This window comes from Camelus bactrianus, chromosome 5 (assembly GCF_048773025.1).
Source record: "Camelus bactrianus isolate YW-2024 breed Bactrian camel chromosome 5, ASM4877302v1, whole genome shotgun sequence".
Classification (NCBI taxonomy): Eukaryota; Metazoa; Chordata; class Mammalia; order Artiodactyla; family Camelidae; genus Camelus; species Camelus bactrianus.
The window spans coordinates 15,525,627-15,549,901 of record NC_133543.1 but is presented as its reverse complement, the minus strand read 5'-3'; the positions used below and the strand labels follow the sequence as shown (position 1 = coordinate 15,549,901).

General features: G+C 40.3%; 1 protein-coding gene across 1 annotated transcript; it reads right to left on the bottom strand.

The window, feature by feature from the left end:
* Positions 1–1,401: 1,401 nt before the first annotated feature.
* Positions 1,402–21,850, bottom strand: LOC141577782 (uncharacterized). The gene is given in 4 exon segments (XM_074364773.1): positions 1,402–1,751; positions 1,753–2,298; positions 20,805–21,014; positions 21,770–21,850. Coding segments are annotated over 4 exon segments (1,020 nt in total). The 3' UTR covers positions 1,402–1,568.
* Between the last annotated feature and the right edge of the window lie 2,425 nt (positions 21,851–24,275).

Below are 24,275 nucleotides of genomic sequence, written 5' to 3'. Positions count from 1 at the left end.
TTGTTATTTATTGAGCGTTATGCACTAGAACATGGCCATGGGCTTTGTCACTGTTTATCTTTTATAACCTGCTAAATCAATCTAGCAAAGAGGTAAAGTTATTATCCTGTTTTTAGAGATGATGAAAACAGAGTTTACAGAGGTCAAATCACTCTTTTATAAATGATGAGCATTCATGAACTTTCCTGCAAAAGTTCAACCCTAAACCCTGATCTCTCTGGAATTTCACTGTATGTATTTCCCTCATCATTTAAAAAAACAAATTAATAAAATCAATGACCAGAATCAGTTTCTACCAAATCATGACTCTATTTAAATGTGTCCTGTTGTTTCTCATCTGTATTCTTTAGTAAAGATAATTAAAAACAAACAAAAAAGCTAAGCATGTTATAAATACCAAAGCAGTAACATTTACTCAGAAAGTTCAAGGAGAAACTTTTTCTATAGATTCACATAATATCCAGTTTATCTGGTTCCTAGTAATTAATAAGAGTGTGCCCATTTCCCCCACACTTACATTTCAAATTAAATTCTGTTTTTCATTCAATTTACATAACACTTGTGTGTTTATTGCAAAAATCCAAAGTCTTGTATGAAATCAAATATGTCATGTACCCTACGTTACACTTTTTCCTTGGAAACCACTGGAAAAATAATTAGATCAGATCTTCTATACGTTCACTAATTTTCCCTCTACTTCTATTGATTGTGAAAAGAGGTGTTGAAGTTTCCAACTATAACGGTGGAAGTGTGGCATTGTTTCTTTCTTATTTTAGTTCTGTCGGTTTTTCCTTCATTTATTTTCAAACTCCTGTTACTAGGTGTTGATACGTTTCGGAGTCACGACAAATATTGGATAATTGCTTTTTTCATCATTGTTTAATGTCTCTTGTTATCCTTGCTTCACAGATGAAGAAAAGCATCTTCCCAGGATGAATCAGACCCCCAAGTCTCTTACAATTCATTTGGATGATTTAGATAATAAGATTTAGGACTTTAAGTGAATAAGGTTTAAATGAGGTTTTAGACTTGGAGCTGATACTAGAATTATTAAAACTTTTGAGTGTGTTGTTATGTGGCGAATGTATTTTGCATACGAGAAGGATATGAATTTTGGGGGGGGGCAAGTGAGCAAAGGGCAGACTGTTGTGAGCTGAATCACACCCCACTCAAAAATATGTTGGAGTAGGAAACCTTTGTACCTCAGACCATTACCTTATTCGAAAATGGGGCCTTTTTTTTCCCCCATGAGAATTGCCATTTATTCCCAAAATTGCCAAAATCATCACCAAGGATTCACTGAGGGATGCAGAAGGGGAGGAGGAGGCTCAAACACTGATTGAGGGACCAGTCAGGAGATGGAGGGACGGGGAGTGGGTGGGGGGACCGCCAGCTGTCCCTCCCCCTTCTAATGCCATGGGACGGGTCCTCCACTGGCCAGCTCCCTGCCCATCCCCCATGCCCAGTTGCTCTCTGGGGAGGCGGGGTGGAGGGCATGGGAAGAGGGTGTGGTATGAGTGGGCCCCAGGAGGGAGAAGGGTGCTGGGAGGGGGCAGGGGTTCCTCGCTTCACATGCACTCACAAATATGGTCGCCCAGGCAGCAGAAATGGGGGAAGTCCCTTCCCTCCCTGGGTTGTAGGAGAAAGGGATTAGTGTTGGGGGCTGGGGGTTCTGGGGGCATCATGGGGGGCAGGCCAGGGCCCCTGCCAAGGCGAGAGATGCATGTTGCTGGAGCTGCAGAGACCGGGGGGCACGGGGCTGTAAGGCAGCTGGTTCAGGGTGAGCATCACAGGGGGTGCGGGCTGGAGGTGGGTGGTGATGGAGTGGCCAGCAGCCGGGGATGCGGTCAGCAGGAAGGAGTGGGAGGCCTTGGCTCCTGGCTGAGTGGGGCCCGGCCGGCCCACCAGGGAGTCCAGGTCGACCAGGGCTGTGCTGGGCCCCAGGAAGGACTTGGGCATCTTCCACGTGGGCGGAGTCAGGGTTGGGGTCGAAGCAGCCGCGGGTGGGGGGCTCCCTACAGCCTCGGCCAGAGAGCCCCCCACCCCACTCAGGTCAAACGCTCCAGGGCTGCGGGCTGGCACCTCTCTAGCCAGCAGCTCCAGCTCCCCTGGAAGGAGCCGAAGAGGGGGCTCAGGGGTCAGGCTGGGGACCCCGAAACTGAGGCCACGGTACCGAGTGGCAGGGCCCAGAGCCAAAGCCGGTGGGTGTGAAGCCAAGAAACTGCCGGTGAACAGGCCCAGCCTGCTGTCACCTGCTGGGGTCAGTCCTTGCTGGTCCTTTCCCGAATGGTCCCTGACCTGGAAGGTGTCAGAGGGTGTGACTGTTTCTGTTTTATATTTACGGTCATTTGTGATTGTTTCTTGGAAATAGGGCCTTAACAGAGATAGTAAGTTTAAAATGAGGTTATTAGGGTAGACCCTAATCTAACATAAAGCATGTGTTTATAGAAAGGGGAAATTTGGACACAGAGAGAGACATGCACAGAGGAAGATGGCCATGTGAAGCTGGCGAGTTGGGGTGAGGCATGTAGAAGCCAATGAACACCGGAGACTGCGGAGACTGTCTGGAAGCCACCATCACAAGAGGCAACAAAGGTCCTTCCCCTACAGGTTTCATGAGAGTGTATCCTTGCCAACACTGTGATGTTAGACTTGGAGTCCCAGACCTGTGTGACAATAAGTTTATATCATTCTCAGCCACTCAGTTTTTTTTTTTTAAACTTTGTTAGAGCAGCTCCCAGCCAATAATATACCATAATTTTGAACAATCATATTTCAAGTATTTTTCAAAATGAATTGGAAACATATGTCCACAGGAAACCTGCACATCAGTATTCATTGCAGCTGCATTAGCGATTGCCAAAAACTGGAAGCAACCAAGATGCCTTTCAATAGCTGAATGGGTTAAAAACAAACAAACAAAATTATTCCATAAAATAGATTACTTACTATACAACGATGGAAACAAATGAGCTTAGCAAGCTATGAAAAGACATGGAGGAACTCTGAATGCTTATTGCTGTGTGAAAGAACCCGGTCAGAAAAGGCAACATACTGTATGATCCTAACTATTTGGCAATTATGGAAAGGAAAAACCAAAAAGACAGGGAAAAGATCAAAGAAGATGTGGTATATTTATACAATGGAGTACTATTGAGCCATAAAAATGATAACATAATGCCATTTGCAGCAACATGGATGTTCCTGGAGAATGTCATTCTAAGTGAAGTAAGCCAGAAAGAGAAAGAAAAATACCATATGAGATCGCTCATACGTGGAATTAAAAAAAAAAAAAAGAAAGAAAGAAAGAAAAGAAAAAGACAAATGACCATAAATATAAAACAGAAACAGACTCATAGACATAGAATACAAACTTGTGGTTGCCAAGGGGGTAGGGGGTGGGAAGGAATAGACTGGAAGTTCGAAATTTGTAGATACTGACAGGTATATATAGAATAGCTAAACAAGATTATACTGTACAGCACAGGGAAATATAGACAAGATCTTGCGGTAGCTCACGGTGAAAAAGAATGTGACAATGAATATACGTATGTTCCTGTATAACTGAAAAATTGTGCTCTACACTGGAAATTGACAACATTGTAAACTGACTATAACTCAATAAAATAAAATTAAAAAAAAAAGACAAGAAAAAGATCAGTGGTTACCTGGGGCTCAGGTGGGAGGGAGATAAAGATGAATAGGTGGAGCACAGATTTTTAGGGCAGTAAAACTATTTTGAATGATACAGTAATGGTAAGTACATAACGTTATGCATTTGTCAAAACCTACAGAACGGAACCACACAAAGTATAATGTCTAATACAAACTATAAACTTTGGTTAATTATAATATATCAATATGAGTTCATCAATTACAGCAAATGTACGACCCTAATGTAGGATGTCATCAGTAGGGGAAATTGTAGGGGATGGAGAATGAGATATGAGTTTTCTTCTGTACATTCTGCTCAGTTTTTTTGGTAAATCTAAAACTGCTCTAAAAATAAAATCTATTAATTGAAAAATAAAACTGTCAGAGGGAAATAAGTGTTATATAAAACTTAGATTGGCATTGGGCCGTGAGTCAACATCAGTAGGGTGTATGATATCTTGAAAATGCTCAGGGAAACTGGTAACACAAAAGCATGTATTTTTAATTGAAATGTAGTTGGTGTACAGTATTATGTTAGTTGCAAGTGTTTTACATAGTGATTTGGCATCTGCATCCGTTATGAACTGATTACCATTGACAAGTGTGGTGACCATCTGTCCCCACACAGTTATTACAATGTTATTGACTGCATTCCTTATGCTGAACAAGATACATCTTTTCATTTGTTTGTATCATCTTTGGGTTCATCTTGCTTTGGACTCTCTCTGCTTCTCAGACATGGGCCATAGATGTCTGTCTCCTTCCCCAGGTTAGGGACATTTCCATCTATTATTTCTTCAGATATGTTCTCTGCCCCTTCCTCTCGTCTCCTTCTGGGATCCCTATAACACAAATGTTGGTATGATTATACTATATCAGGAAGCTCTTAAACTATCCTCATTTTTAAATTCTCTTCTTTTTTTTTTCTGTTTGGAGATGTCTTCCATTCTCCTGACCCATTCCTCTGCATCATCTAATCTCCTGTTGGGACAACCTGTGGGCCCAGAGGCACACTTAGTTCTTACACAGGGAACTGTACGCTTCCACCCTTCCATTGTGGTGGGGCTGACTGACAGGTGGGGCTCCCCTGGCCTGCTTGGCTGTGAGGCCGTGCCTTGGCTATGGGCCCACGGGAGGGCAGGGTAGCTTTCCCATACAGTTGGCTGTGTGGTGTGGTGGAGCCTTGAGCTGTGGTGGCCAACTGATGGAAGACTGGATCCCCACATATCCGGGGGCCTGGGTTAGGTGCCAGCCCACTGCGGGGAGAGGCTGGGTCCTCATGGATGTTTGTGTAACCTGGGGTGGTCCAGGCCTGGTGACAGCCTGTGGTGGGCAGGTAAGCCTGAGTTCTAATAGGTCAGAGGGAGAATTCTAAAGTGACTTCTGCCGGTGCTGGTGTTACCACTGTCGAACAACCTCCTCAAAATTGCTGCCACTGGCATCTCCATCCCCTGGGGGTTTCAGTCTCCTCCTGCCCCTTCAGGAGGTTTCCTAAGAGCAGCAGGTGGGTCTGATCCAGGCTCCTTTCAGATGCCTGCTGGTGCCCTGGGACTCAGAGCATGTGAAGTTTTGTGTGTGACCTTTACGAGTGAAGTCTGTCTCCCGTCACCCTCCTGTCCTTCCACACACAAGCCCTGCTGGCTTTTAAATGAGGTGTTCCTGGTGCAGGAGCCGCAGGCTGAAGACCCTCCCGTGGGGCTTGGACAACTCATTCTTTGGGGAGGGCCTCTAAGACTGTAACATTCCTCCTGTTGTGGGTCCCCAACGTGGAATTTCAGTCCTGACTGTACCTGTCTCATCCCCATCTACGTGTCTCATTTTGATTCCTTCTTTATGTCTTTAGCTGTGGAAAAGATTTCTGCTGGTCTTCATCCTCACAGAGAGTTGCTCTGGACCTAGTTGTAATTTGGGTGCATTCAAAGGAGGAGGGCGAGAGCAGCGTCTTCTTACTCTGCCTTTACGTCACCTCTCTCCAAAACTGTACACTTTATTAAAGTGCAATTTAAGCACAAGTCTAAATAAAAGTATATGCTGACAAAATTCTGCAGGCTTACCACACAGAGACCCTTCCTGAAAGAATTACTTAAAGTTAGACTTCAATTAGAAGTAAACTAAACCCAGAAGCAGAAACAGGATGCAAGCAGTAATGCACCAAAAATATTAAAAACTCTCTAAATTGAAAATTTTAATGTCTCAGCTTGTTTTATCAACATAATAGCCAAAGCCAATTTTTTGTTCTTTCAGACAGGATTTCAGACCAGGATTTAGTTATTTAGGAAAAAGTAGCAATCCCAAATTTCATATTTCTAGACTATGGTAGACATTGGATGTGTGAATATAAGAACTTGACAAGCTAGTTGTTAATTTCCTATATGATTAGATACTACCATGTTTATATTAAACTCCTGTACAGAACAGAAACTATCATTTTTTTTTCCATTTTCATATTCTTTTTCATTTAAGGTTATTACACGATATTGAATACAGTTTCCTGTGCTATACAGAAGACACTTTTTTTAAAATCTATTTTTATATATAGTGGCTAACATTTGTAAATCTCAGACAATCAAATTTATCCCCTCCCACCCCCTTCCCTGATAACCATAAGATTGTTGACTATGTCTGCGAGTCTTTAATTTAAGACATTTTATAGATAGCAGCCCTGGTGTCTCATCTTGGGATAAATTCCAGTTTCACTGGATTTAATCCAGAGTGGGAAGACATATAACAGCACAGGCTATCACTCTAATATGTGCTCTCTCATTTATAGCGTCCTACCACACCTGCAATTTTTGTCCCTACAGGCTAAATGTGACAAACTAGTAATGGGTCCCCATTGTCACACACTAATGACAGCAGACAAGGTTCCCAGCTTGGGTCAAATAGGCAACTTGATGACTCATTTTCTTTTGCACAACAGCAGATTTGTCAGGAATAAACAGAAGGCAGTCATAACGAGGTTTCTTCACAGATGTGCTTGCATATGGGTTGAGCAGCACAGATTTAAAATCCTTTAATTAATCTAACACAGAAAACTAAATGCTCTTCAGCCACGAGGGCATCTTGGAGGTGGGAAATGCGTGGAGGGTGTAACGTCCCCTCCATCACCTCCCTAAGTCACAGGTGCCCTTAGAAATCCCCATTTTCTTGGGGTTCCTTCAAAATCAGCTTGGGCATGATAAGTGTCATATGCCCATGGGCCAGAGTTTTGTTTCTAACCTTATTTATTTTAAGCCAGTTTAGCCTCCATAAGCACATATTACCAAGATTGATCTTCAAATTCTAAATGAGGCAATATATTCTTTTAAAGGTCTGGGAAAGAGAATCAGAAATAAAAACATGTGGGGAAAAAAGTAAGAAGGAAAAAAAAAAGGTAAGGATGTGTTAAGAATGCAGCTGTTTGGGGACACATTTAGTTCTAGACCCACTGTTAGCTCAGTAAGGATCCCCAAGCGATTTATTTAAATTTGCTCCTACTCAGTCTTCTTACATGTCATGAATTAATAATCATCACCTCTTTAGCCATTTCGTAGCATAAGTTGAGAGTCCAATTAGTCATTTTAAAAAAGCTCTTTGAAAGTATGAATTATCATATGACTGCCATCATCATTCTAGTTATTTTGCCAATTAATGTATTTTGGAAGTGTTTGAGTTTTTCAGTGGTTTGATAGTAGAGAGAGCCATCATTTTTCATTATCTCATTTGACTGAATGCCTCAGAATCTCTTTCTTAATGGCTCATGCACAAATATAAACAACACACACAGAGATGCAGACACCAGATTCACACACACACAAACACACACACACAGCATCCCTGAATGCTTAACTCATGTCGTAGTTGCTCTGTTGAGAAGGTTGGTGTTTAGAAGCTTAAGAAGGTAGAAATTTCCTTGGCAAACCAAATAGGAAAAGGTGAAACTGGAAAACAACTGAATTTCTAGCAGAAGAACAGTCACAGGGGAAGAAACATAAAAGCTAATGGTACTGAGTGAAGATTTGCATAATTCCTTCACCTCAAAATGAGCAAGGTCTTGTAGATCAGAAGTAATGATTCAAAAGCCAGAAATGTTATCCTATGCTAAATTATTCTTGGCTTTAAAAGGTTCAGAAAAATGCAACTGTAGCAGATTTCAGCATAAGTGCTGAGAATGCTGATCATGGCAGTGGCAGTGATGGACACTGGACTTCTGCATGGGTGTAGGTTTGGGTGGGGGAAATCTAGCTTGGAATGGTAGGGCTTTCGGAGTAGGAGACGAAGCAACTTTTACTCAGAATTTTACATAAGATATGGAAAATATCATTTTTCTTCATCTAGGGGAAAAAAAGATTCACCTCAAAGATGAAGATTGCATGTGTGGTGGGAGGGGGACTGGGGGCGGGTTGGGGGAGATGTGTTACTGATGTAGTCAAGGCTCCAGAATCTCACAGAACCATATCTTTGTTTCCCTGTAATTGAAGTGTGTGTTCTTACTTCTCTTAAAATGATTAAAGAATACAATTTAGGTGATGCAAAGAAACTTTATTTGATATGTCTTGATGGGAATGGTGTCCACTTGGAGAACCACAAGGAAGAAAGTGGCATGCTTTTACAGAGGAAAGAATAAGGAATATGGAAGGAAAACAGAAAATGAGTAGAAAACAGGGAAATAAGGACAGATCTTCCTAGACTTGCCATGGGGTCATGTGCCAATAAACCCACTGTAAGCTAAAAATATTGTAAGTCAAAGATGCACTTAATACACCTAACCTACGGAACATCGTTCCTGAGCCCAGCCTACCTTACACGTGCTCAGAACACTTACATTAAGCTACAGTTGGGTGAAATCAGCTAACACAGAGCTTACTGTATAATGGAGTGTTGAGTAGCTTATGCAGTCTATGGGGTACCGTACTGGGACTGAAACACAGAATACCGTGTGTCAGTGCAGACCCATTGTAGGTGTATATGGATTGTTTGCTTGCGTGATCATTTGGCTGACTGAGCTTGGCTCACTGCCTCTGCCCAATATAACAAGATGGTATTGTACCACATATTACAAGCCCAGGAGAAGGTCACAATTCAAAGTTTAAAGTATGGTTTCTACTAAATGTGTATTGCTTTCACAGCACCATAAAGCAGAAAATGCAAAGGTTGACCCATTGTAAGTTGGGGGTTGTCTGTAGAGAGCCCAGAGCTGTGCTGATGTTTGGAGACTGGTTGACTGGATAGCCCACATTTCCAGTCAAGGTTGCTGGACAGGGACACAAAAGTGACCTCAAAGTTTCAGTTTGCTGTTGTGGTATCCTGGGCAGGAGTGGCTCCGTCCTGGGCCTAGAAGTTCATTTCCGCACCTCCAAAGGTCCCACATCTGCAGTTCTTCTTTGGAGGAAGACTTCAGACCCAGGAGAGCTCTCTGCTGATGCGTTCAGAGATCTGGAAGGAACTGAGATTGCATGACCCCCTGGAAGCAGCCCTTGGCCGAAGACAGACCACTCAGCAGCAAGAGAGAGAAAGCACGGTGACCCTGACGCATGTCAGGTTACACATTACGTCTCTGATGTTACCTCTGCAGCTCATCAGTCCACATCCACCCAGGTCTGACTTCTTTCCCTTCTCTGCTCTGATTCTCCACTTCCTTAAGTGTCTCTTCCTCTCAATCTTCCTCAGTGAATCACTTCTCAGGGTCCACGTCTGGATATCTCCACCTAAGACAGAGGGTGATAATGCTGTCTCTCTCCTTGGTCACTTTACTGTTCCACGCAGGGAATTTTCTAACCACGCTCAAGATCTGGGGCCCTCTGTGGGCTAGAGACATGAGTGTCATAGGTGTTACTGACAGCAGTCAGGGCCTGGGATTATTAATTTTATCTGTCAATTAGGTTAGGCCACAATGTCCAGACATGTGGTCAAACATTATTCTGAATGTTTCTCTGGAGGTAGTTTAGGATGAGATTAAGATTCAAGCAGGTGGACTTTGAATAAATCAGATTGCCCTCTATACTGTGGGTGGGCCTCATCTAACCAGGCAAAGGTTTAAATAGAACAGAGGCCCGACATCCTCAGACAAAGAAAGAATTCTGCTAGCAGACAACTTCAGACTTGAACTACCACATCAGCTTTTTCCTGGGTCCATAGCCCACCAGCCTACTCTGTAGATTTTAGACTTCTGGATTTTGAATTAGTTTCTGTTTCTCTGGGGAACCCTGTCTAAAACAAGGCCTATAAGAAAACTGTTCAGCAACTTTGACATTGGTGAGACCTCAAGACTTCCTTTCAGTAGGAGATACATTATAACATGTACTGAATATTTTCTACTAGCCATCATAATTTAACCTTTTGTCAAGAGTGCTTGGATTTTAAGTATTTCTTTAAAATGTTGGAAAACAAGAAGTTAGCAGCCCTGAGACTAGTTATCTAGAGGGAATTTATAAATACTTAAATTAAAAGCTTAGAGCTATTTTTATGTCATCTTCTTAATTATGAGATTGGCTTTCCAAATAGTTTTTGAAACATTTTATTCCATGACTCTCTTAAATATTTTAATACTTCAGGTATATCAAAATATAAGATATCTTCTTCTTAGTTTATCCCCTAAATTATTGGTAAATTGTGGTCATCTTCTTTGGTCTTGCTGATTCTTCTCAACACCTTCCAAACCCACTACCCTTTGGAAGCATAGGACCTGCTCACAAGCATGGATCCCACCCCAGGGAGGCCCACTAAAGAAGAACCCAGATTATGGAAATTCTGAGCTTCTGTTTCTGTGAGGAGGTCCTGACCTCTAACTCAATTATGCAGAGTCATTCATTTTAGATCATCAAAATTTATCTCAAGATTAATGCAAATACATATGTGTTCAAGGTCGAAAGTGGGTTTTCTTTGCCTTCCATACTATCCTTCCACACACAAACACTCTCACTCACGGCTTTCTTGAGTAGGATTTATAAAATCCTAAAATTGCAATGAGTGAATGGACACTAAACATCATATGTTTTACTCCTTCATAATAAATGAGACTTGGAATGTTCCCTGACTTTTAAAACTTACCCGGCTAATAAATAGAATTACCAGAAAAGTACACTAAACTAAAACCATTCTTTCCCAAAACCATTTCTTACTTTTTTTTCCCACTTCCAAATTTTTTGAAGTATAATTGACTAATAACAGAGAAGTAAAGAATTTATTTCACTGTTTTGTTTTCCACACTTAGCCCTCTATCTGATTTCTCAGGTGCTTAGATGACAGTCACTCCGTGAATACATAGACAGATGAATGACTGATTAATTATAGGAATTGTTCTCCAAGGTGAGTTAGGCAGCTAAGGAAACTGAACTAGACAAGAACCATGATGAATGCCAGACATTAAACATATCCATATCTGTTTTTTTCTAGCTGATAAATCTTACAATTTTCCACAGGGGGAACAAAAGTGCAAAGATTAAAAAATAGTAATTCTCAAGAATTAATAAAAATCCTTAAGAGAGTAAATTTATACAAAGACAAATATTATCATAAAATTATGCTGCTTAATTCCATATTATTCTCTCATATCCACTTACATGTCTTTAGAATGACCTGACAGATGCTGGGAATTGCCTGGTCTTCACATGGAAGCCTTCTGTTTGTTGGACATCAGTTTCCCTTCACATGAAGGAAGCAAAGTCTCAGGCAGAGGGGCGTTTTATTCATATCATCAACAGCTCCATTTCAGGTCTGATGAGACCCAACCGGACCTACCTGAAGCCGTGGTCCATCTGATGAGTGGATCTTTCATACTTTGAAAATCATAATTTGGGGAGATTTTAAAATCTCTGTTCATTACATTTTAAAGATACATTCACCAATCTATAGCAATCAAGGGTCCTCAAAATCATGTTCCCAGGTAATATTTAATCTGATTTTATCATCCAAGATCTTTTTGGGGAAAAAAAGGTGCTAAAATCAATCAGTCCACTTGGTGCAATGACAACAAATCTCCTAACAGGACACATGTTCCAGTTATTACTGAAGTATTTGCTGTAAGTGTGGCAGCAAAGGCACTGATAAAACCCAGGGCTGCCAAGTACCAGTTCTCAAGCCTCTCCAAGCTCACTCCTGAAGACAAATGCAACATGTTGCATCTATAGGAAATTATATTCAATAACTTGTAATAACCTTTAATGAAAAAAATATGAAAACCAATATATGTATATATATTCATGACTGGGACATTGTGCTGTACACCAGAAATTGACACATTGTAACTGACTATACTTCAATAAAAAAAAAAAAAAACAAGCTGCTAAAAATATCCTAAATGTCCATGGACAGATGACTGGATAAAGAAGATGTGGTATATTTATACAATGGAATACTACTCAGCCATAAAAATGACAACATAATGCCATTTGCAGCAACATGGATGTCCCTGGAGAATGTCATTCTAAGTGAAGTAAGCCAGAAAGAGAAAGAAAAATACCATATGAGACCGCTCATATGCAGAATCTAAAAAAAAGAAAAGAAAAGACAAACTAACATAAATACAAAACAGAAACAGACTTGTAGACATAGAATACAAACTTGTGGTTGCCAGTGGGGAGGCGGGTGGGAAGGGACAGACGGCAGTCAGAGCAGAAGCAGCAGTGGTGTTGAGTCACAACCCCACCTGCCCCTCCCTGCTTCTCTTGGGTAACTGCTACTCTCATCTTCAGGTTAAACTCAGGTTTTATTTTGGCCAGAGTTCAAAATTTGTAGATACTGACAGATATGTATAGAATAGATAAACAAGATTATACTGTATAGCACAGGGAAATATATATAAGATCTTGTGGGAGCTCATGTTGAAAAAGAATGTGACAATAAATATACATATGTTCATGTATAACTGAAAAATTGTGCTCTACAGTGGAATTTGACACAACATTGTAAAATGACTATAACTCAATAAAATAAAATTAAAAGAAAAACAAAATGCTGCATTTAAAAGGTGAGTTTTAGAAAATATTGCATTCATAGGAGAAAATTATCAAAAAGCTCATCTGTGTAAATGTTCAATTTTTCACAAGGGCTTATTTATTCCTTCAAATTGGGGCCTTATTAGTTGATTATATTTATGAATTCTTTAAGATTAAATGTGATAGATCCAAAAACAGAAACGAAAGTGGTATTTTTTTTCTATGAATCACTATTATTAAGCCAATATATTTACTGAAGAAAAATTAAATAAACAGGTCTGGATTATCTGAATATTTGTATTTTATTGAAGAATCATAAAACATTATAATTAATAAATACACACTTTAAAAAACCGAGTTCATTAGTAGATGTGTTTTCCTTAAATCTTTCATGGTAGGTGGATGGGTGCCTATTTTAAATGTTAATATACAACCATCTTTACTATCAAGACTTATGCTATGTGTTCAGGAGACACGTTTTGCAAGCCATATAAAATATTGCCAAATGAGGAAGAAATAAAATAATTAACTTGGAAGAGCAGAAATGAGCATGTATTCCTGGCTAGGACCCTCAGGTTACACTTGAAACTGCTATTAAGGAATAAAGGGAAATCAGAGACTATTCCATAAATTAGGATCTAAAACATATTTCCAACTCAGTTATTTATAAATATAGTTCTTAGAAATAACCATTTAATTAAAAATGCATCCTAGAAATTCACACAGTGCTCTGTGTACACAAACACAGCAGTTTACATCTGTGACGTGTAAAAGAGTAAAATTACTCCGTGGCTTTCCTTGAATACACACTCATTTTTCTACAAATAATACCCTGAATGAATGTAAATAAAGGAAACTTTCCTCCATTTGCTAATGAAAAAAGGAAAAAAGAAGAGAGAAAATTGAGACATATATAGAGAGATAGGGAACTTGTATAGAAATACTGAATTTCTGTTGCATTTCCCATTTCGGTGAATGGCTAACAGTCTTCTCAGCCAGCCTCTCAGTGAGCCATGATACTAATATAAACACCTGCATTTTTCATACTTAAGTTAAAATGATAGACCTAATTTTGAAAGTAATTATTGCTGAGAAGAGAAAAATGTATTTCTCTATTCCAAAAGCTAATAATTTTTTTTAAAAGGGAAGGCATAGGGATCCTGTCTTTTCAAATGCCCTTAAATTTGAAGCTTACCCTGTATTTACCTAATAAGTACGAGGTATTGATTTAGTAAATGAGCTCTTGGCCCCTGGATCATGGAGAAACCGGCTGACAGCAGCACGTGCAGACACCATCGCTGGTGCAGCCTTGGTTACAGCACCGGCTGGCGCTGAACCGCAAATAAAACATTCTGGATTTGGAAGATCTAGCCGCCCCTAATGAAAGACACTAACACATTCAGTTCAGTGCAGTGTCGCTAATACCTGCTATGTGGCTACACCGTGCAAGTTCTGGGAATAAGGGAAGGTTACCAGTGGGGCTTGTGAATTTCATATTTACAGAAAAATTGTGAGCTTTAGAGGAAAGTGTGTCTTCTATTATTCAGTCCTTCACCAGAAACATAACACCCGCTAAGTGTATAAATGGTACTTGTCACACTCCTGCGAAATGACTGCATATTCATAAATATTTATGTATGTGTAGATAGCTAGATGCAGATACAGATAAACAGACATGTAGACAGAGGTCAATGGAGAGAGAGAGAGAAGGGCCGGGGGGCAGGAGCATCCGCCCCAGCGGCACCAGCTGACATTGTGAAATTCTGATGCCAATTTCACCTTCTCACTTGCGATCATTCTCCTGGTCCCTTCTGCCCCCAAACGGAGACTTCAGATGACATGAATAGCATACAGTTTTCAAAAGTGCCAAAACTTTCTAATAATCCCGGGTTTTGCATAGAACGGCTTTCGGTGAACAGCAATCAGAGCAGAAGCAGCAGTGGTGTTGAGTCCCCCTCCCTGCTTCTCTTGGGGAACTGCTGCTCTCATCGTCAGGTTAAGCTCAGGTTTTATTTTGGCCAAATACGATTCTTAACCAGAAACAGTTGAGCATTCCCAAAGACGCATTTGAACACTCCGGGATCCTTTATTGGTTGGCCCAGGAAGTGGAAGATGCTCCCGCAGTTTGATGAGCCCAACGCAGTGTTGCTGAGTACGGTGCAGTGTCCCGCACGCCAAAGAGCTGTCTGGTCCACAGTGCTGACGGCATGTTCTTGGAGGCCCCCGAGACATTGAGGAAGGCCATTTCACACAGGAGGACCAGTACCTATCAGTCCTCTGGGGCTGAGACTTCAAAATGTATTTATCCTGCCTTCTTTAGCTTCTGGCCTACAGCAGACTCTCACAAAATGCTCGTAGCATGAACAAGTGAGGGAAGGAATTTCCCAGCTACCTTCCCTGACCTCTTCATGGTGCTAGGTGTCCTGACACTCAACTCTGCACATGGCAGGTGCTAACTCTCTCTTTTTTTCTTTTTATATATTGATTCATTTTTTAAATTGAAGTATAGTCAGTTTACAATGTTGTGTCAATTTCCAGTGTACGGCATAATGTTTCAGTCATACATATATCATTCATTCATTCTCATACTCTTTTTCATTATAGGTGACTACAAAATATTGAATATATTTCCCTGTGCTATACAGTAGGACCTTGTTGTTTATCTATTTTATATATAGAAGTTAGTATCTGCAAATCCTGAACTCCCAATTTATCCCTTCCCACCCCCCTTCCCCCACCTAGTAAAAATATAACTTTTTTTTTGTTTCTAGTAAGTACACACAGCTATCTATAGTATTTTTTCAGGTAGTTCAAAACGTTATAGCAAAAGTATAAATAAATCACTGACTTCCACATTAAAGGAAGATCTATTTAGGAATACATGTATTTTGTACGTTACACTCAGAAATGTATACTGAGCACTAATTCTGAAACAGGCACTTTTTGTAAGTGTCTGGGAAAATCAATGGAAAAGCAGACACCCTTTGAGATTGGCTTCTGTGTCTGTGGTTTGTTTTCTGGGCACTTCAAAGAGCCACCATTGCTTCAAAGTACCGCCAGAGTTTCCCCATACAGTGAAATCTCTCATCATCCAGTTGAGGTCAGTTGCTGCCCCTTCTGAGCCCATGGCACCTTGCACGCCCTCCTCTCACAGAGTTTCATGTTGAACTGTTTGTAGCAGAACTTCACTAAATTTCTACATCTGGTAAACTCCATCTTGCCATCTCACGGTGCAAAACCGATCCTCAGACATTTCAAACAGGGGGAGAATTATGAGTTTTGTTTGTTTTTTTTTTGTTTGTTTGCTTGTTTGTTTTTACAGTACACTGGGGACAAGAGAAAAGCTAGATTTGGTCCCACCTTGCAGAATTGACAGCTCCTGGGTTGCAGAAACCTTCACATTCACGAGGTCAGTAAATACTTGGTGTCCCACTGATAACCTAACTAAAATGGATTTCACTCTACAGACTTTTCAAAACTGTCCCTCGTTTTGAAAGGAGTAATTGGATACCACTGTGATTTTGAGATTTCTGGATCAGTGGACTTTCAAGCTTACAAGCCCCGTTTTCTGATACTATCTTTAGAAAGTAACTTTAAACTCAGATAAACTTGGTGGTGAATTATGGTTCTGTTGGCTTTGTGATCTTGGACTTGCAACTCAATCAATGAGTCTCTGCTTTTTAGGTATAAAAATGATAATAGTGTTTCATCAACTGAATTAGGCTGGAGGGGGCTCTGAGCTCTGGGTTGCAGTCAAGCCAACACTTCACAGAAAATGGAAACTTGTGTGTTAATCTCCAACATTCCCCTTTACCCATTTTTATTGAGATAAAATTGATATATAACATTGTATAAGTCTCAGGTGTTTAACATTATAATTTGACATCTATGCATGCTACAGAGTTCCACTTTACTCTTACGGCTGTTACTGACTCTTAGATATAACTGTGACATCCTTTGAAATTCTAAAATACATGTAATCAGAAAACTATATTAGTATTACATTTAGGATATACCATAGAATAAGTCATGGAACAACTGCCTAGGAACCAAATCTCTTTCTATACCTTTGCTTTTATGAAATACTGTAACGTCAGTTTCTTATACACATTTAAAACACAAAATGGCCATAATTGGTGACTTCCCTGACCATTAGAAAGCACTTTTAATAGAATATGATTGTTGACGTATTCCACTATCTGAGTTAACTTCTCATTTATGAAAAGTGCCAGTGACTATAATTTCTAAAAAAAAAAAAAAAAAAAAAAAAGTTTTCGTATACTCTGGACCCAGACTGGCCAAGTTTGAATGAGGAACTATTATCTGTGCGATGCGGGGCAAGTCATTAAACTCCCTGTATCTCAGCTTCCTTCCCTGTCAACTGGGTAATGACAGTGACTAGCTACATCCTAGAGTGCTGTAAGAATTAACTGCAGAGTTCTTAGAAGAATATCTGACACACAGTGAATGTTCAATGCTTTCTAATGACATCTCATTCTGTGGGGTTTTTTTTTTTTTTTTGTAAATGTTTCAGAATAACTCACAAAGGCATCTTGGAAATTTACAATCCTCACAGACTTTTCTTTGCCCTGTTGCAAGTTATTCTGGGTTAGGTACTACTAGTAAACTTCACCAAAAGTATAGAACATATGCTTTATTTGTGTGTTCTCAAGATCTAAGCATGTAACAGAGTGCTTCATACATAAAGAGTAAACTTCAAGAAAAAAAGGAAAGAGAAGATAAAGGAAAGGAAAGGAAAGGAAAAAGAAGAAAAGAAAAGAGAAAGAGATCACTTATGAATTTAGATTTATCAAATTCAAACTGTACTTTTTGGTTGAATAGGTCAGACTCCAGTATAGCATGAATTCACAGATTGACACTGGTTACCTTCCTAACCTGCAATTAATGGTCATTCTTGGTTTCTTGGTGGAATTTTCTAGAAATGAATCAAAGTATTTAGCATAATATAACTAACTGAGGGAAATGTCTATGTTTGCTTCAGTTCAAGAGCGAATACATGGGAATTTATGCTGGTCACTGAAGATATTAGAAAACTTAGAAGATTTAGTTTAAAAGAATAAACATTGTCATAGCCATTATGATTCTCTTGATTCCTTTCAACAGGCATATGGTCCCTTCTCTTTTATTCTAAGAGCAAATATTTACAGTGGACAAGGAGGAGGAGTCGCTGGTGGCTTTATTTGCAGTGAAGGGAAGGCATCTTCAGAGACAAAGATGCCCTCTCCTAATTCTAACGGCCAAGAGCACAGGAATCTAGACTTCTCACTAAGTGCCCTTCCTCTTAAACCATATTCTTCTTCTGGATATTTGGTATTCCACACACCCAACCTCAACAACTGGATATAAATCAAAAGCAGATAAAACTTTAGGCAATTTGATGCTTTTTCCATATTTATTTTATTTTTTAAAAATGTATTTTAATTGAAGTACAGTCAGTTACAATGTGTCAATCTCTGGTGTACAGCACAATGTCCCAGTCATGCATATACATACATATATTCATTTACAAATTTTTTCCATTAGAGGTTATTACAAGATATTGAACATAGCCCCCTGTGCTATCCAGAAAAATCATTTTTTAAAATCTATTTCAATATATAGTGGGTAACATTTGTAAATCTCAAACTCCCAAATTTATCCCTTCCCACCTCCTTTCCCCAGTAACAATAAGATTGGTTACTATGTGTGCAAGTCTGTTTCTGTTTTGTAGATGCATTCACAGTGTCCTTTATTTTCATGTAATTAAATACAGAAATTCCTGGGTGGGTAGGAAAATAATTCAAAACTGTGAAACTTTAAGAATTTCTGACTTTTTCAAAAGAGAGAGAAATCTTACCTCAACAAATAGTCTTTCTTGTGTTGAAACAGTAAAAAAAAAAAAAAAGGAAATCTAACAATCATATGAAACCCCCTCTTCTTAGAAACTCATGATACCACTGAACATGTCAGTATTGAGAGATCAGATGCTTTTATCTACATGTAATGCATTAGCAGTGAGAACTATCCAGGGACCCTTTTCTGGGATGAGAGAATCAAGTTCAATGTCAAATTCAAGTCAGCAAAGCCAGGATGAGCACAGGAAACGAGAGGGCTTTACCCTTGCAGACACCACCATTGGGTTAGGACCCAGCTAAAGGTAACTCGTTTTCTGGCTATGTTTTGAAGTGTGTCCAGTCATGAAGGGTGTCTGCTATTCTTGCTTTTCTTGCTTCACCTACATGTCTTCAGAAAGAGGGGCTTTCTGTATCCATCCCTTATCCCCACAGATGAGTTTATCAGAAAATCTTGAGAACTTTTAACCTGTGACATCTTGTTTGGGAGGAGGGGTTGCTGAAATAATTCAGTGAGTTAAAACATATGAAATACTAAGAATAGTAAGCATAAAATAGGTACTCAGAAGTGTTCATTATTTTATATTAAATCTTTGAATTATTATTCAGTGCCTCATGATCAGTAAGAAAATAACCCAATGCCTGAGTCTTTCATTCAAAGCATTCTAATAACTAACTCCATTCTGTTTTTTCCAAATGATTTCTTGTGGCTTAATTACAAGAGTTCTTGTTACCAATTCAGGTTTGGCTGCTCATCACTCAAGAATCCAATACTGAGAGACAGTGTTGGGTAAAGATAGAGTTATTGGGAAAGCTGGCAATCCTGGGGAGATGGTGGACTCATGTCCCAAATAATCAACTCCCTATTGTCAATCAGAGGGCAAGAGATTTTAAAGGGGAGGTTCAGGGGTGCACAGGTTGGGGTAGGGGAGCCATGAACAGAATAGCACATTCAGCTCTGACAGTCCTCTTGAAATTGGTCATGTGGTGGTTTGACCAGGGTCATCTTGATTCTTTTAAGTACAGATAATCTTCAGTTCCAGGGTCTGTTTGTTCTCATTTCCTTGAGGACAGTTCTCAGAATTGCGCAAGACGGAACAACTTAGGTCATGGCTCCAGTCTGGTCATCATGTAGTTAACTTCTTCCACCTGGTGGGGATTTCATTTCTGCAAAATAGCTCAAAGGATGTGGCTTAGAATATTATCCACAGCCCTTGAGGAAGAACTGAAGGTCATTGACCTTGTTTAATAGCTAAACTATTATTATTTTGTCTTGCTTGACTATTTTCCTTTGTTTCTGCACTTTCTCACTTCTCTGATTAAATGTATTCTTTGGAACTTGGGGAAGGTCTAGGAGACTAAAGTTTTTCTATAGACAAGAAGCCGACAGAGGACATGATGGGAAGTCTGTCTCAGGAAGACCCTATAGGGTCCTGCTCAGTTGTAACTCGTGAGCCAAATCCATTTATAAGAAACCCAAAATGCATCCTCCTGCCCTATAGCCTCACTTCTGTCTGTGTTGGTGTCCTGGCCTCTGTATGCCTGTCTCCTGCATCGCTGCTTAAAGTCTTAGCTTTTATTTCTGGGCTGGTTCAAGTCCAAACTTTTCCCAGTCACTCTAGATCTGTGCTTGGGGAATCCAGCACAGAAACTCCGCAGCAACCCCTGCCTGGGCTAAGGAGGTCTTATCTCAGGGGGCATTTAAGTGCCATTTGCAAAAATGGTATGTCTTATTTATTTAGTGGAGTAAATATTTTATATGTGTGGGAGCAATCAGAGTATAATGTTTATAGTCATGAAATTAAAGTCTTCTTGTGTATTTTAAAAAAGTATGTCCAAAGTTCTAACCTGCTGAGGTCTTACAGTGCTTGCTATGTGGATTAGTAAATTTCTACTGATGCTACTGATTTGAGCTTTTGTATTTGTGTAGAAAATTAATCATTTACATTTTTCTCACGTTGTACCTTTTTCCTACTATACCTCTCCTAATATCTATTGATATGCATTGGTGATCAATCAGTATTTACTGACATGACTTGGAAAATTGATGCACATGATACAGGAGAAATTCCGTGTGGGAACCTAGTCTAGGCACTGCCCAGATTCCCTTGTTTTCCTAAACCTCGGCTCCAGGTTCAGCGAAAATCCTTGGCCCCTGCTGATGCCTGCTCTCCTGAGACAGTCATCCTAATACATCATCAGAGTCATTTCTCTCTCCTTTTCTTTTAGAGGCTGATTTCACACTGTTCCCTTCTTCTGCAGACGTCTAACACAAACACCCACATTCTCATCCTCAGCTGGTGATTCCTATTCCCAATGATGATTTCTATTCCTTATTCCTGTCTCCAAGCAGACGCAAGCATAAGAGATCCCACAAGCATACCTCCCCAATTTCTCCGAGGAAACTTCCCAAAGCTACATGCTGGTGTGATTTCCAGTGGCTCTGAGGAGGAGCTTCAGTGATTGCAGAAGTAAGGAGGTTCTGGCTTCTCCCTACTTGTGAGGTCAGTAAGGCATGTGGCTCAGATGGAACTTTGCCCTTGGGGTCTGACTTTCCGGAAGCTATCCATCCGAAGGCGATGGCCAACCCAACCTAAAAGAGTGCGGATTCAATCACTTGGGAATGACCCTTGTCAGATGAAACACAGGAGGTGCGAAGGACCCAGCGGACACATCCCTACCCGTCTCTTTCTTTAAAGGACTGTTTCTGGTCATAGTGGCTTGATGGGGCCTGGCTGGAGAAGGTACCGTGGAATCGAACAACGGCGTGCTCTCTCAGGATTGTGTACCCGAGTTACTTGTAAACCACTTTGTATTTGCTCTTTCTCTCCCCTGCTTCGTGTCCCATTTGCCCCCTCTTGCTACCCCGAGATTGCAGTGCTGTAAAAACCCCAGCATGAAGGACACGCCCAGCTCCACTTTCTAGGGCTCCTATCCTGAGATTTTCTAGTCTATTATCAGCATTACCGAGACACGAAATGGAAAAAATAAAAGAAGTAGGTGTAATAGACAATCGACAGCCTCACAGGCTGTTTCATGCACTTGCAGAATTTAATGTGGGCAGTCCTTCTCAAAAATGCTGTTGCCTTTCAGAGATGACGAAGATGTACAAGGGCTTTCCTCAAAGAGCCATGATTGGAATCCAGAACTCACTAACCCTTGGCATACGGCAATGAAAACAATACTTCCACGGTTAAAAAGACAAACTTTCCTCTTATTACTTGCATATCATCACAGATGGAATTTGGGGCACACAGTCCTTACATTCTGTCAGTGGTGCAGGCCTCCTGGATGAGTTTCTTTCCTAGAGGATTTTGGGGGAGACCAAGCCACTTCATACAGCCTTACATGCTTAAGCGCCGTTCCCAGCTGGGGAGGGTCTCCTGACATTGCCCTTAAGTCCCCATAGGCCTCCAGATTTTTGGCCATTCTCTCAAACTGACCAAACTGTGGGCTTTATAGAAGATGTAGAGGCTTGGAACACTCAGGGTATAATCTGGTATACAACTTAAGTGTCATCTTCTTTCTCTTCTTCAGATGGTTAAAATTTTCTAAATTGTCACAGGCACACATAGCCTTTTATGAGAGATCTCTGGGGAAGGTGACTTCAAAGCGTTCTCAGTAGCTAATTCAGAGGCTAATAAGCTTTCTAGTCAGTTTTTCCTAGAGTTGAAACTGAATTTCTGTGACAATCAAAACTCATTTCTCTTTAGCATCTCTGCTGGGACACAGCATAAGCTGGCAAAGTATTTTAATAGATTATCTGGCAGATGAATTTCAAAAACACCAACAGGAACAGACTTGTAATTTAATAATAAGACCAAGAAAAAAGTAAGTACTTGAAGCAATAGCTTGTGAAAAGCTGCTCATTGGAACTAGTGCCCCAGAAGGCACTCCCCAAAATGGGAGAGATGCAGTACTGTGTATTGGGAAGGGTTGGAGAGGGAGAGAGAGGGGGTGAGGACGTACTGCTGCAAATGACAAGAGTTCATCACCGGCATGCACTCAGTGCCTGCGCGGGGCTGACACAAATCATAGAAAGCAAATCAGTTGTCCAAGATCCCCTGCTGTGTTATGGATACAGAAACAGTACGTAAAACACTCTTGCCAGCAAGCCCAGGGAAAAGCATGTCATAGTGATTGCTCTCAGCAATCCATAATGAAGAAAGAATAAGATGAATCAGGTCAATGGGGAGTTTGGGGTCAGCTCACCACTTCTGTGACACATCCCCCTGCAGACGTGATAGGACCACGGCAGACGCTGGAGCCAACCTGGGCAGCAGGCATTTTCCCTTTCTCCTTTCAAACAGAACCTTAATTATGTTCAAGGATGGGAGGAATACATATACGTCAGGTGAGGGTGTACCCATGCCCAGTCCAGGAGGTACCTTTATATTAACCTAAGATGACCATGGTCGTCTGCCTTCCATGACCCTGAAAGGATCTGAGATGGGTTTGTGGTGAATCTGGGCCAATAAGACAAACAGTCCTCCAGGAACACTTCCAACCCTCCTAAAGTCCAGTGGAGGGAGATATTTTTTGTTTGTTCATTTATTTGTTTGTTTTGTTTTTCTTATCTTGTCCTTGGACATGGTTTCATGAGGCTATGAGGCTTGGAAGACCACCAGCCATCATACAGTCATGACAACACAAACCTGAAAACCAACCATCAACCTGAGTAGTCAAGGTGAAAATATAAGACAACACTTGTGGGTTATGAAGTCATTGCACTGGGAACCATTGGACCTCCAAATTGAGAAAAGGACTGCATTCAATATTGGGTCTCTGATACGTGGCTTTGGTAAATAGAGCCAATGGAAAAATTAGCTGAGTTTTTTTCCCCTTCCTTCCTCTTCCTTCCTTGCCTCCTTTCTGTTCTTCCTGTTCTTCCTTTTAATGGTGGAGATGCGGTAGAGCAAAGAACATGAATATTCTGTATCAGCTCATCCATTCCAAAAGATGTTACATTAGCAAGGGGGTAAGAAAGAAAGATGATGCTAATATATGAAGCAGAAGAAGTAAAAAAAGTTAGACAGTGGCCAAGTGGCAATGGGGTAGAAATAAACATTTAACTGAAGACAGACCCTTTAACAAAGTATTTATGTTTACTGACGTGGGAGACATGAGACTCTTTGAAGAACCTACAAAAGCACACCCAGCAAGTTGGAACTATGACGCACTTAGGAATCGATTTACTAGAAGAAGAAAAGGTGAGAGAGAAGAAGAACTAAACCAGGAGGAAGAGTGATTGACCTTTGTCCTGTTTCCCTCAGGCAATCACCAGCCAAGACAGAGCTTGCTCTCTGCGCACGGTGATAATAATGCATGTTCTTTTCATCCTCAAAGTGTCATTAATGTTAAAATAACAGAAGAATGTTTTGAAAAGCAAAAAATAAATTATTGTCATAATAACATGACAAAAGTATATTATGGCAAAACTCTACTCCATTTATAGGATAGTTTATACCTTTGACATCACATTCTTGCAAAGAAATTATATGGATGTCAAAACTGAGGCTTAGAGAAATTCTCATTTGTCTAAATGTGCATAGCTAATCGATGGAGAATAATTCATACCCCACAATATCATGTAAGTACAAAGTGAGCAAAGATACCATTTTTCTTTTACCCCCACTTTCCATCTACATCGGTCTTGTCTTAAATTGCTATCTATTGTTTCCATTTACAATTGGGTAGGTATTGACCTAAAGAGTTTATTTCAAACTCTCCTTGATAAATTCAAGAGTGGTTGACTCAGCGGAGGTTAATCACAGCCAATGAGTGTTCACTCCTTTATACCTCAAGAGAGGTGAGTGAGGATAATTTTCAAACACGCTGGACACATTTCATACTC